The sequence below is a fragment of the Salminus brasiliensis genome, chromosome 2 (genome assembly GCF_030463535.1).
Source record: "Salminus brasiliensis chromosome 2, fSalBra1.hap2, whole genome shotgun sequence".
In the NCBI taxonomy this organism is placed as follows: Eukaryota; Metazoa; Chordata; class Actinopteri; order Characiformes; family Bryconidae; genus Salminus; species Salminus brasiliensis.
In genome coordinates, this window is record NC_132879.1 from 19,616,637 (window position 1) to 19,631,000 (window position 14,364).

General features: G+C 43.6%; 1 protein-coding gene across 1 annotated transcript in view; it reads right to left on the bottom strand.

Moving 5' to 3' along the window:
• Nucleotides 1–3,503: 3,503 nt before the first annotated feature.
• Nucleotides 3,504–14,364, bottom strand: part of furinb (furin (paired basic amino acid cleaving enzyme) b) — a 122,878-nt gene continuing 112,017 nt past the window's right edge. The window contains exons 11-16 of the mRNA XM_072669752.1: nt 12,562–12,665; nt 12,338–12,455; nt 10,315–10,494; nt 8,805–8,929; nt 8,460–8,588; nt 3,504–5,983 (exon numbers count right to left, since the gene is read on the bottom strand). Coding sequence (XP_072525853.1) covers nt 5,283–5,983; nt 8,460–8,588; nt 8,805–8,929; nt 10,315–10,494; nt 12,338–12,455; nt 12,562–12,665 — 1,357 coding nt within the window. The 3' untranslated portion in view covers nt 3,504–5,282. The remainder of the gene's footprint in view (nt 5,984–8,459; nt 8,589–8,804; nt 8,930–10,314; nt 10,495–12,337; nt 12,456–12,561; nt 12,666–14,364) is intronic.

Sequence of the window (14,364 nt, forward strand, 5' to 3'; positions counted from 1 at the left end):
GTTGATGTCATGTTGCCTGTCTGTTGTGTTGGGCTGCATTCTAGACATGTCCAGGCAGTAGCTGAAATGTCAGAGAGAATGTATTCTCTTACTGAGTTAATAGAAGCAGCACCACTGGAGTGTCAGAGGCTGTCTGTATGGCAGAAGCCTTTCATGGTGTTTCTCCTTCGTGCATAGGCAGGGGGCAGTAGGGGGTCGTTTTCTGTATAGCAGTGTAGTTCCAAGCTGAGCAGAGGTCTTCCAGTGATGCTTCCCTTTTTATCTACCGCCCACATACGACGCACCAGCACAACAACTACAGATCCTGTCTGATGTCTCTGAGCCTGTTCTCCCCCCCCCTTCCAGGCAGAGGCCCTGCGTCTTGGGAAACAGAGAGCAGTCTGGCCTCTGCTGAACTGCCAGCTCATTCAAGACCTTCCCAATCTCTGCTCCATCACTCACTCACTCGCAGGGGTGCGGTAGAAATTGCTTGTGTACGCTGGACTGACACCAATTTACCCAGTTTTTCTTACAGGGGCTGAGGTTAGCATTTTAGGTGAGGGACAGAAGCGAATTCCAAAGCTGTCCTGGAGTAGAGGAGGCATCGGAGTGAGCGCTCGCTTTTATCAATCATGCTGTCTGTCAGAACATGGGATAAAGAAGCAGAAGGTTGCAGTGCCATCTTCCGACCGGGGTCCTAATCTAAGAGGACAAGCGTGCAGGTCAGGTACACTGTGGAGTCACGGAGGACAGATCTGTTCAAAGGACAAGCTAGAGCTGAGCTACTGAGGTAGGCTTTATGGAGAGTGATAAGGATTGCTGCTACAGAAGAACTTTGTAACAGTGTGTGAACATTACATTAGAATTGGACCAATAGTGCACTACTTGGGACCATTGGGCTGAAACTAGATTCTTCACTTCTCCTGTAAAGTTAATACTGTGGTTGTTGAATACTTTAAACCACGCACCACCCATGATCCTACTTAAACCTCCAAGCACCACCTATGAGTCATCTCACAGAAACACTCCATCTACACAGACTGGAGGCCGGATACGGCCTCCACACAATTCCTTATCTCTTTTGCCAGTGGTTCTTCACCAGATGTGTAAAACTTACCTGCTTTTTCAATCCATAAGTTAGCATGGTAGAAGGATTCATCACTAGGGTCATCTCAGAAAGCTGCAGACAGTGGGAGATTGAGGGAATGTAGTGACGTATAGCTTCTGCATAGCCTTCGCAGAATGTTTATTAAGCACTAAGCCCTAACAAATGTTAGGAAAACTACAGTTGACAACATTATCAGGGCTCAGATGTCAGTTCATTCATTATTCAGATGCTTACACTAAATTTTCGGTGGCTATCTGGTGTCCCAGCTTGAATGAACATACTGAAGTTAATGGCATTTGAGTACCTCATTACAGAGGCATCTGTCAAGGGGTGGGATGTATTAGGCAGCAAGTGAACAATCAGATCTTGAAGTGTAAGGATCTGAGCCACTTTGACCATGGCCAGATTGTGCTGGTTAGATGACAGGGTCCGAAAACAGCAGGTCTTGTGGGACGTTCTTGGTATGCAGTGGTGTGTCCCTACCAAAAGTGCACCCAAGAGGCCCTGATATGTGTAGGGAGCAAATGCTAGTGCATCTGGTCAGATCTCACAGGAGACCTACTGTAGCACACACTGCTGGAAAAGTTAAGACCGGCTTTGTCTTGTGGAGTCCTTTAAAACCACTTGCTTCATATTGTGTCAAAACAGCTCTGAGGCATTGAGTAATGTTCTGGAGGGAGGGGGTACATTTTGCCAAGACAGTGAGCATATAATGAAGAGGGCTGTGAAAAGAGTGCCATTTTATTCTAGCCCTTTGGTGAGTGTAAAGAACCTTAGTCCAATCAGTGAGTCCAATCTCTCACTGGTTGTACATTTTTCTATTATTATAGTACATTAAATTGGCTACTGATAACAGGGTTGTGGGTTTGATGCTCTTCACCCTCTCTGCTCCCTGGGCGCTTGAGTTGGCTGCCGCGTGCGTGCTCACTACCACAGATGGGTAAAATGCAGAGGATACATTCCGCTAGTGCAGTGAATATGTGCACCTTTACATTTTATATGAACTCCCCCTCATTCACAACTGCGATGACCAGTTTGGGTGACCCCTTACACTCTTCAATAGTTCTTTGAGCCATGCCATAGAAGAAGCATGCAAGTGATAGAGATTTAGGAATGTGAAGAACCTTGTAAATGTCTATGAATATTTACATCAAGTGAAAGTTCTTTAGTGAAGGTTCTTAACACCCCCCCCCCGCACACATCCACCTACACCTCTACTATGTGGTTCTTCGACAGCATTGCTCAAAGAATCATTTGAAGCACCATCATGTTTAAGGGTGTATGCAGACTTTTTTTGCGCTGTATTGTCTCTGTACCACAGGAGTCTGGGCTGAGTTTAACACTGCACGCTGCCACCGTAACACTTCGTCTTTCAAGACGAGTTTGTATGCAGGCTACCACACCTGCCAGCGCCGGACTAATGTCATTAATTACAGACTGGAGAGAACATCTGGAGGGAATAATCAGGTGTATTTAGTAAGGCTCGAAACAAATGGCTTAAGTATGGCACAACATGACAAATTGGCAACCGAAGCGGTGCCACAACAGATGAACAACTTCAGCTCGACTGGAACTTTTAACAAGCAGTCGGCAGTGTAGGCTCAAATTAGCAGGAGGGAAGTAGTATGCAGAGGGGCAGATATATGTATTTTTAGCTATCCTTCTGTAAGTGAGCTTTAATGATGAACAGTGAACATGATGACTGTCTCAGGGTAAGCTAAGGAAACCTCGTCTGCGACTCCTCTGCCCTCTGATAGCATGTGAACACTGAGCCCCCCGTCTGAGTTATAATGCCAGGCATGCACTTGCTCCGGGCGTGAATGAGAGCTGCCCCCTCTCTCCCAGCTGAGCTAATTATGGAAAGCATTTTAAATGGACTATTTCCATAAAGTGCGTCTCTCAGCGCATCAGGGAGGGGGAGGAGGGGGGGCTGTATGAGGGTTTCTCCTCTGTCCCTGAGAACTCGAGACATTTGGCTCCTGTATAAATATGTGGCATTGTTGTCCCACTGCTTATGACATACATTGCAGGGAAAACGTATGAGGCTGTCAGGCTACAGATCCGCCCACAACTGCAGAAGAATTACAACAGGTTTAAAGGTTCAGTCATCAGTCTGCATGTTCAACTACGTGCGTGCCCTGGTATAAATAATGCATGCGACCTCTGGAGAGTTGCTCTCTTTTCCTGTCCTACAGAGCTGCACCGCATGAGTAGACACACTCAGTGCAGCCCCACTTTTTCCAAACTAAAAGCAAGCTACTGGAAAATGAATGGCTAATTGCAAATGAGTTGTTGCGGAGTGGCCTGGAAGTCTGAACGCTACTGATTACTCGAGGCATGGATATAGATAGAGGCCATTATTCAGAATTAGTGCGGGTTGTGAGACGAGGTGAACCTTGAAATAAAACACGAACACTTTCGACTTTTGCAATTAATTTAATGACCATAGTGGACGTCTGTTAAAAAGGATAAATGCTAGAAAACACCATCGAAAGACAATTCTGAGAAAATCATTACTCTTCATACCTCTTATTCCTCAAATGGAGGACTGATGATGACGATGATGATGTACATGGTTGCGATTTCCATTGCAGGGAAGTCCCCCCTCCCAGCTACACCAGGACAAACCCCAAACCTTGAAACCCCAACAGAGGCGCTGTGCCACAGGTCTAAGACTGACCTTCTGCAAAACAAATGCCAGACACTGTATTGAGCTTTTCCCCACACAGGTTCTGACAGGTTTTAGTGCATCAAACCTCAAGATCAATAATGCTTCCTTTGGGGCAAAGAAAATTACTTTATCAAAAGAGGAAAAAAAGAGAACGCCCAGACTTTTTTCAGGCTCCCAGGAGATTTGTTGTTTTAAAAAAGAAAAAAAGTAAATCTGCTTGCTTAGGACTGAGTGAAAGCATGAATATGAATGGCTTTGTTGGATCATGATGTGGGTATTAAATTCAATCTTCAGCGGAACAGATATGTTCAATTAGAGAAAGCTAGACTTTTCAAAAATTGAGTCTAAACGCAATCTTTTATGACCACATTCATACTCAGTCACCTACACTGCTTCTGCTTCACTGCTCTTATAAGCGGTCACAAATACTGCATGAACAGCTTCGCGCTTCTGATAATTATTGGGTTTATAGCTTCATATTATTGGTTAGTGCAGATCAAGGCTAGTTTGGAACTGCTGCAACTCCTACACACATTCAGCTTCTCAAACTGTAAACCAAATTACAGCCTGATTTCAGCCAGCTACATTATGATTGGAGAATCAATCATATGAATGCTCAAAGTCCAGCACTTTAGTGTGATGGGGAAGCTGAACACTCAGCAGCAAATCAAACACGATGACATTATCCAGCGTAAAGTATTACAAACATTTGGATCTTCATACTTAAGGCCTTCTGCAGATTGTTTTCGAGTCTGTTATTCTCAAATGGCTTTCTCCACTACCTCCACTGTTTGACACTGATCATGGCCAGCTTCTGGAATAATGTGATGCCTCTTACTCAGAACTTCTGTGACTATAACCACCGACAAATGTAGTAATGGAGCAAGCTTGCAGACCAGCACAGACAGGCAGAGAGTGAGAAAGCGAGACTCTGAGACTCTGATCAGCTTAAGGTATATAATCCATCAATGACTGATGACGAAACAACGCAACGGTACAGACTCACTGCGATGGTTTCCTTACTTCTAAGTGTTGTGCATAAATCCAGTTCCGAAAACCCAGTAGTAAAAGGCGGACCGGAGTAAATTCAGCCCTTTTCAGCTCTGAAGGAAACATTAGCATTCATACACGCACACACGCACGCACACTGATCCTTTTTCCGCTGCTTAAATCTCATGACTCAAACCACTAAGAGAATTTAAAGTGAAAAAAAAGGGAAGTTTTCAGCGCTGTACTGTCAGCCTTTCCCGCTGGGATTCATCAGAGATTCCCGTCTCAGCTGAACAGCTGCCACACCTGAACATCTCACTCCACTGCTCATGAATAGGCACACAGACGCACACGCAAGCCTGCCTGACTGTACTTCTCAGCTCTTCTCAAATAAATCCATCCAGAACATAGCAGGACCTAGAGCAGAGCAGAGAGAAGGTGCTGGCTAGACCAGCCTCGATCGCTCGCTCGCTCTGCGAGAGGAAGACGGAGGGGTGTGAAAGGCTGGGTGTGTCACATGGGGTCAGGGACACGCTAGAGAGCGCTTTGTGTCCGTATGAATGCGGTCTTCTCGCTGTGGCAGTCCAGTTCCTCGCTGTCCGATTCGGAATTGACTCCGCCCGCGGTGTCCTCGTCCCCCCACATGGTGGGGATCCCACGGTAGGACACCCTGCTGCTCATCCAGTCGCGACTCAAGCCAAAACCGAAGGCCACCCGCATGCCTCGGCCACTGGAGTCAGTCACGGGTAGTTTGGTCCTCCGGCAGAAGGGGGCGCTGGCTGCGCCAGAGTGCAGCTGCAGCAGCACGAAAACGGCCGCGAACGTGGCCAGGATGAAGGCACAGCTGAGCACTGCCACCAGCACGGGCAAATGTGACGACAGCCCCGTCTGGGGAGAGGGTCCGACCGAGCCCAAGTCTGAATCGGAGTCCTTGTCTGACCCATCCTCTTTCTGGTCATTTAGTATGGGTCCGGAGGGAGACTTGCGCTGCACCTGGTTCTGCCGCAAGCAGGACGTGGCCACCAGGTGGCTATGAGAGGGGCAGGACAGGCACTCTGCCTCTCCAGGGCCGGAGCAGGTGAGGCAGGCCGGGTGGCAGGGCAGGCAGGCCTGAACAGACGACTGTTCCACCCAGTTCTCCAGTGACAGGTTGAGCAGCTGCAGGCCTGACGTGAAGCCCAGAGGACACGTCTTCACACAACCCTGCAAGAAGAGCGAGGAACCGGCGCTGCACTCTGAAAAACACCACAAATGGAAGACAGGTTTGCTCATGTGTGCATGTGCGCGCACACACCCACAGTCCCGGTTTCTGAAGATGTCCTCATCTGATCTGAGAGATTACTATTGATTTTTAACCCCAAGAGTTATTGTTTGGTTAGTAATCTTAATACACATTATTAGGGCTGTAACAATGCATTATAATATTATGACAATGCAAAACATGATCATGTACATCATGGAGAACATCCATCTTATTAATTATCCTCATATTTTGTTTAAAATATTGTGTGAATTATGAATTATGAACCTGGTATCAGGCATCAAATTGAATCAAAAGCTGAGTGTGTCTGCACCCTGCAGTGTTCAGTAACTACTACTAATTATTCACAAGCTACTATAAAACTTGCTCCAATTTATGTAGTCATGAAATTATGCAACAGCCCACACAGAGGCCCTTAGGGTTAAGGTTTGCTATGTAGATCAGTCCAATCATTAAGGCTATTTTAAAAGCACTGTGCTCTATTTAGGCCGCTGCTGTACAGGTGATATACTAATCACTTTATTGCAATCATATGCACACCTACACATTCATGCAGTGATATAATAAGCAAACAGTGTAGTAGCAGTGCGATGCATAAAACCATGCAGACAGAAACCTCTTGTTCATAGGTAAACAGAGAATGGTAAAATGGGTTAGAGCGGATAAACAGTCTATAGTAGCTCAGATAGCCACTCTGTCCAACTGTGGCAAGCAGAAAAGCATCTCCGAATGTTCCTCTTTTGTAAGCACAGAACAGAAAGCTAAGGCTGCGGTGGGCACAGGCTCACCAAAACTGCACAGTTGAAAGACTGGAAAACATAGCCTAGTCTGAGAGTGAGTCAGAATGACATGCATCCATGAACCCAACCTGCCTTGTGTCAACAGTCCAGGCTGGTGGAGATGGTGTAATAGTGTGGGTAATGTTTTCTTGGTTTTGTTAATACCCTAATACTCTGAGTATTGCTGCTAAACATGTGCATCCATTCATGACCACAATTTACCCATCTTCTAACAGCGACTTCCACCATGACAATGCACCATCACAAAGCACAGGTCATTTCAAACTAGTTTAGTGAATATGATGAGTTCAGCGTCCCTCAGTGGCCTTCCCAGTCGCCAGATCTGAATCCATTAGAATGGGAGATTCAGAGCATGAGTGTGCTCCTGAAAAATCTGTGGGAATTGTATGATACAATCATGTCAACATGGGCCAGAATCTCATATGAATGTTTCCAGCACTTTCCATGAAGATTTGAAGTTTTGAGAGCAAAAGGACACCCAGCCCAGTATTAGTACAGTTTTCCTAATAATGTGCTTGCATAAATGCAAGTGAAGATTATCCACAACTGAGGGAGTGAAGCACATTTTCATAATTTAATAAGCCATATGAATGCTTGTAAGAAAACAGACACTAAATGTCCACTGCTACTGTTTTCAGCTAAGGTTAATTGTATTTATCATTAAGGTTAAAACTATCTACATGTTAAACATGAATTTCTGGCTATTACACACATAACAGCATAGAGGTGTTAAAGTAGCTGTTTTAACACAACACAATGATCACTTCCAAATCTCACAGTGCTTCACACATACTAAAAATCATTTTCACTGTAGCACTGTAAGATAGCAGCCAAGCGTTTCTTACCTAAACTAGTTTGATTAACTTCACTGCAGCTGAAAAGCGTTTAATGTATGGCTGTATTATCTATGGAAATAAATATATGAGACAGACGCAGAACTGGCAGATGCTCAATATTAAATGACTTAGATTGGGATCAGAGCAAAAAAAAAAAAAAAGATTGGGACACGACCTACCAATTTCTTTCAACCGTGAAATAACAGTGAGAGAACCAGATTAAGTGCTGCATTATCTGAATTTTAAAATGCTAATGCTCAAGTTTCAGATGCCATTGTAACGATTCCTGTAACTGCAGTAAAATATGCATCCAGAAAGACACTTAATTCCAAGTACAGCACTTCACTAGCTCACTCTGATGTGTTAGAATCCCTGCACAGGCCAGGGTGATATATCTGTTGTGTTTGTGACCATGGCCATCGTCATTGCATTTGCCTAAAGCTTCTCTAAATTCAGAAGTGTCCATACACTAAGACTGACAAAGGGACAGTTAGACATACATCAGCAATTATTTGTCTGAGGAGGAGGACACTGAGGAGTCCTTCTTCATAAAAACGACAAAAGAAACAACACTTCATAAGTTATTTTTCTCTCAATGCAATTTGCTTTATCAGTAATTCAATCCCTTTTGGCAGTGGCTCCCTCCATAGTGCTTTTGTGTTAATATTCATAAAGACAAATGCACATTCATAACGGTAGAGAGTCATGCCGAGCTGATAAAAGACTGAATTATCATGACACATCCAAGGGATTAGTTTGTGTGTGTGTCTCTGTGTGTGTGTGTGTGTGTGTGTGCGCAGTAGATTGTTCTCACCAATGCAGATCTGTTGGGCATCAAAGGTTTTGCAGCTGTTGTTGGAAGGCCTGCTGAAGTCAGAGGCAGACAGGTCCGTGGCACTGGAGCCGGTCCCGTATAGGATAAGTGTGAACTGAGAAAGAACACCTTGGGGTGTGAAAGGGAGAGGGGGTGTGAAAAAGAGGGAGTGTGTGAGAGAGAGAACAGACACAGAGAAAAATGGTGTTAGTCCAAGTTTCTGTTTATGAAGAGCCTTAGCCAAACCCCTTAGCACAAGCCAGTATTCAATATTTGCTTCTTTCTGGCCATCACTGAAGACATTTCCATTTCTAAAACTCGTAAGAGATTCCAAATGGCTGTTACCCTCATCACTAAGCCCAGCTACATTTTCGATTTCCAGCGTCCACTCTCCTCGAGGGTCTTCATCCCATGCATGCGTGGTCATGAAGGCCCAGTCACTGAAACCCTCAGCAGAGTTGTCCTGCGGCCTGGGTGAAAAAACACCACCACCACCACACAAGAGGTGTGTTACATCACATTTAGACTATTTTGGGACTAGTGTGGCTAATGCTGTTTTTGCACCTTACAGTGGAATGTATCTACTGTATATTGAACCCCTGATATAATGTCTCACTTTATTTTACATAATGGATAATTATATGATTATATACTTCTAGCATTATCCCACATTATAGCACCAACATGCTTGTGGCATATCAGTAGCTTTTTTTTAATATAGTACATTAGTAGCATGTACAAATAGGGTTATTATGTAAAAAGATTCTAAATAAATAATTTAAAATATAACAAAAAATGCTATTTGTTAAAATATTTAACCCCTCTGCTGTGAAAGCAGGTAAATGATGTTGCCCTAACAAGGACACAATAGGCTTACAACTTGTCTTTACCTGTAAAAATGGACCTTTTCACGAAAAAACACCCCTTTTATTAAAGTACTATTGGTCAGTCTCTGAATCTGAAGAAAATGTGAGGAAACGGAGGCCAGAGATAATTCTAGGGAAACATTCTAAACATGCCCAAAACTGGAAAAAAATCAAAATATCCCAGTGAGCACCGCTGGATCAATTGAGAAGAAAATGAAAATGTAGCATACTAACTATGCACTGCCTAGACAAGACTGTTCTACAAAACTCAAAAACTTCAGAGCCACAGAGGACTTGTGAAGGAAGCTACAGAGATGCCAACAATCACTTTGAAGGATCTACAGAGTTATGTGGCGGAGACTAGAGTGAAGATGCACAATTCATCAGTATGAAAAGCTTGGTATACAGCTGGTCTGAAGGGAGGGTGGCTAGAAAGAAGCGGATTACAAGCTGATTCATTAATGATGTTTTAAGTTTGCCAAGAATCTGCAGCATGATTCAGCTAGAATGTGGGATGAGGCTTTGTGGTCAAATTATACAAAAACAGAATTCCAAATGCTACATGTTGAACAACTCAAACACTTTCCACTCATAAAACAGTATTCCAAGAGTAAAGTATGAGGGTGGCAAAAGCATGCTGTGGGGATGCTTTTTTCCAAAAGGGACTGAACATCCTTATTAAAAGGGGCTGATGGGCGGTGCAAAATACAGGGAGATGGCTCCAAGACAGCTTGCTTCAATCTGCTAAGAAACTAATGCTTGGGATAAACGTTCAATAGAAGTTATGATCAGGAATCTGTGGCACAATTTAAAAACTGCAATCCACAAGAGTAAATGTGTGCTAAGTATCTGAAAGCACCCATTCTGCTCAGCAGTGTTCAATGAAGATATGAATATTTATATTAACTTAATTTAAGTTTGAAATTAATATCTTAAGTGTTTTACCAAGTTATGTCATATGATTAGGGAGTGTGTGCAAGTGTGTTTACCTGGGTGCCAGCAGTGTGGAGCGGGTGCCCAATGGGCTGATGAGGTGGATGGCCAAGTTTCCTCTATGGCTGTAGGACAGAGTGAGTCTAGCTTGCACGTGCTCCAGAGAACTCACAAAGTCAGGCTGTCCTGAACATGCTTCCACACTCTTACTGAACAACAGGTGATTCCTCACATCCCTACAACAGAGAGAGTGCGCAGCTCAGGGCTACACGTTCTACAAGTAATTACTTAAAGTAATACCATTTATGGTGGTGGGTCATTCTCAGCACTGCAGCGACACGGACATGGTGGCAGTGTGTTACTGTGTGTTTTGGTAAAAATGGAGCAGACACAGCAGTGCTGCTGGAGTTTTTAAACACCTCAGTGGCACTTCTGGACTAAGATTAGTCCACCAACCAGAAATGTCCAGCCAACAGCATACTGTGGGTAGCGTCCTGTGACTACTGATGACCACTGATGACCAACAAAAACTGTGCAGCAACAGCACCTGTCTCTGACTTTCCAAGGTGGACCATCTAGGTAGGGGAGTCTAATAGAGTGGACAGTGAGTAGACACAGTGTTTAAACACTCCAGCAGCACTGCTGTGTCTGTTCCACTCAATACACACTAACTTGCCACCACCATGTCAGTGTCACTGAAGTGCTGAGAATGACCCACCACCCAAATAATAGTGGCTCTGTGGTGGTTCTTTGGGGTCCTGACCATTGAAGAACAGGGTGAAAAGAGGCTTCAAAGAATGCAGAAAAACAAATGGACAAAGTTACCGAGGTGGTGGTGTTAATATTATGGCTGATCAGGGTATAGATAAATGGACTGAGAGCTAGTGCTATACTGAGAGCTGGAAACCATAAGATCACTCTGAGAGATGGGCCACACTTCTGAAGACAATGGTAAATACACAAAGTATAAGCCATAAATCCTAATAAGTCTAAAAGTGCCATGAACTGGCTCATGCTGGATTTACTGCAAAAAGACTGGGTGAAAAACAACCTGCAATACCGGTCTTGATCTAGTGACGTGGGAAAGCTTTCTGAAAATTGAAAACACAGTCAGGCTCCATTACCTTCTTTGTAAAGTGGTTTGTTTGTCTTGATCATTTTTCTTTCTGCTATTGCTGGGAAAAAAGTGCAGCTATCAAATCCATTACACATGGAAATCAAATTGGTATAAGAGAAACATTAATAACATAAAAGCTGTAGCTCCAAAAAAGAGTGGATTGTTTAGTCCAAGGAACAGCTTTCCTCAGCCGAGAAGAGGCTGGCTGTCTCTTGTTTTAAGAGCTGCCAAGCTTTTAATATTTAATTACAGTTTTATGTCTGTCCACTACACATAAGCCCCAGGATCAGCACCTGTAATAATCTGGTAAAGGGCAAGAGGCTCCTAACTCATAGCTGGAATAAGGTCTAGAAAATAAAAAACGTCATCTAGTCAGTCCAGCAGCACTAACTGGGGTTCTCTTAAGTGGGGAAACATTGAGCAGTGTCATTACCATGTCGAAATGATGGTCAACCAGTTGAGCAGTAATGAATAATGAGCATACGGTTGCCAAGTTGTCATGAAAAACGAATGACGTAACTGAAAAATGTGGTGTCACTCTTGGTCCCGGAGCACTGCCGCACTGCACATTGTAGTGTTCTTGCTGCTCCAGCGCACCTGAGTCAACTAATTAGCTAAATAGTGAGCTCCTCATGAGGTTAAAATGACTGTGTCAGAGCAGAGACAACAGCGCAGGGCTACTGCAGGAGCCAGCCTGGACAACACAGACATAACCCACTTAGATGGAGCTATGAGTAAGGGCAGTGCAGTTGCCTGGAAATCGAGGCCAGCCTTAAGCCAAAAAATCTCAGGAAATACATAACCCATCGGCGGGCTATTTTAAGGTTGTTTGTGTCACACTAGAGCTACAAGGACAAAGTATTTCAGCAAAGTTCTTGGAGCTGACCTATTCTGCAGCGCTGGCTCCACGGGCAGCTGGCGCTAGGTCTGGTACGCTGCGTGCCTGCTTTGACCTTTCTTACCTGGGCTCCGTCAGCATGTCGATAACACATTTGTGCTGCGGCCCCACACTGCTCCAGTTCCGGGCCAGCGCCACCATCGCACTCGCGTCCAGCAGACCATAGCCATACGAGTGGCTCACTGCCAAAGACACAAGAGAGGAGATAAGAGAGAAGAAGGTGAGGTCAGCCCGGTTCACTGAGCCAATGCAGGTGTTACGAGCTTCTAGCTGGGCTCTGCTTGTTACCTAAACGACCCACTCCATTGGTCCTCCAGTCGCTTGTGATGAGATGGGCGGGGTGAGAGGTTCTAACCACCAGGTGCTGCATGTCCCTCCAGGTCAGATTCATACTATATGAAGAGAAAAAGAGAGATAGATGTTTAGAAATGGTCACTATTCCCTACACTGGAGAATCAGGGGCCCTATATACAGAACACTGCAACTGGGAAGTGAATTCATGAGTCAAGCAAATTATTAGTACCAAGACCCATGAGTTTGCTCATTACTCTGCAACAAGGTGAGTCCACATTTGGGGAGCCATTTAGCTCCTTTAACTTTTCAATTCTTTTTTTAATACACTCCTTTACAAGAGATCTGTGTAGCACTTTTACTTTAAAATAACAGCATAATTTTAACTGTACACTGACATTTGAGAAAATGGCATTTCTGTCAGTGCCACTCCGGGTCCGGGAAGCCGCTACTGCACAATGCAACTTTAGTGGAGAGTGCATGCATCATCTCATGAGAACTGCTTCTTTCACCATCTTTACCCTTTCTGCATCCTTAGGCTTGTCAACAAATGTACAGCTGTCCATGAAGGGAAGCACAAGGTGCGAACTATGGGGTAGCAGTAGCAAAAATAATGCTGATTTAAGGTATTAATGCATTTAACTGTTCAAAAAAGTGTTAATTCATCTCAGGAACAGTATCGCATTATTTACATTCAGTCTATATTTTGGGTAACAGGGTTATACTTTCATGGTGACTTCATCAGTCAATATCTCAATAGCACTGAACATATATAAACAAAATAATAAACTTTGTGGAATATTCCAAATACTTCATATAGAGGTGAATTAGTTCATGTAAATATTGGATTGAAGTAAATATTAAATATTAAACAAATATTTTATAACCTATAATGGATTTCTTCATTATTGCAATCATCAATTATTTTAAGATTAAATTGCGGTTATATAGAGCTATGTACATTAGGTTTTACTGGTCATTTAAAACATGCTGTACAAGGTTGTTGCACAGTTGATCCTCTAACTGTGGAATAACCCAATAGTATTTACACTCAGTCACATATGACTATTGTATTTAGTATGTCCACCTGGGTATATTGTTGCATTGTGATTATAGAAGAGAAGCATATATTAGGGGTGTAGAGATACACTCACAGCCCATGATTCACAGCAGCCTTGGGTTCATGATTCAATATCCACATGATACTGTGAGCAAATGAAGAGAAATGGTGACTGTATCCAGTTGTTGTATAATCTACTAATAAGACTACAGCTGAGAGGTGAGAAGAGTGCTATGCTTGGCAAGACTGTGCCTTGTTGATTGGTGGTGGTTGGTGTTAAAATTTGATACTGCATTACATATCATAATTAAAGGCATGTCTACTCTCCACAAGCCACTGTCACATCTACACAATGCACACTGTCACATTTTTGCATTGCATCCTCACAATGTTCTGCTGCATTGTCGCACCCCTACTGGATATTCTCCCTGTGTTTTTAGCAGACTCATTATGTAGTGAACAGAACATTCACAATAAGCCTATTCACTATTCCCTAGCCTATTTACTATAGCCAGAGTCATTATGGACACTGGAACCCAACAACAGAATCAGGTTCTAAACAACAGCTCACAGTCAACTAAACAGCTCCACCATGTTAACAGACTAAATCATGCACTGGAAAACCTGACATAATAAAAATAAAGTCACAATTACAAAACACTTAGCTTCCAAATTGTTAGCAAAAAGAGCTGCACATATCCATTGGGGCAGGATCATCAAAAAGCACTTTAAAAACGTTG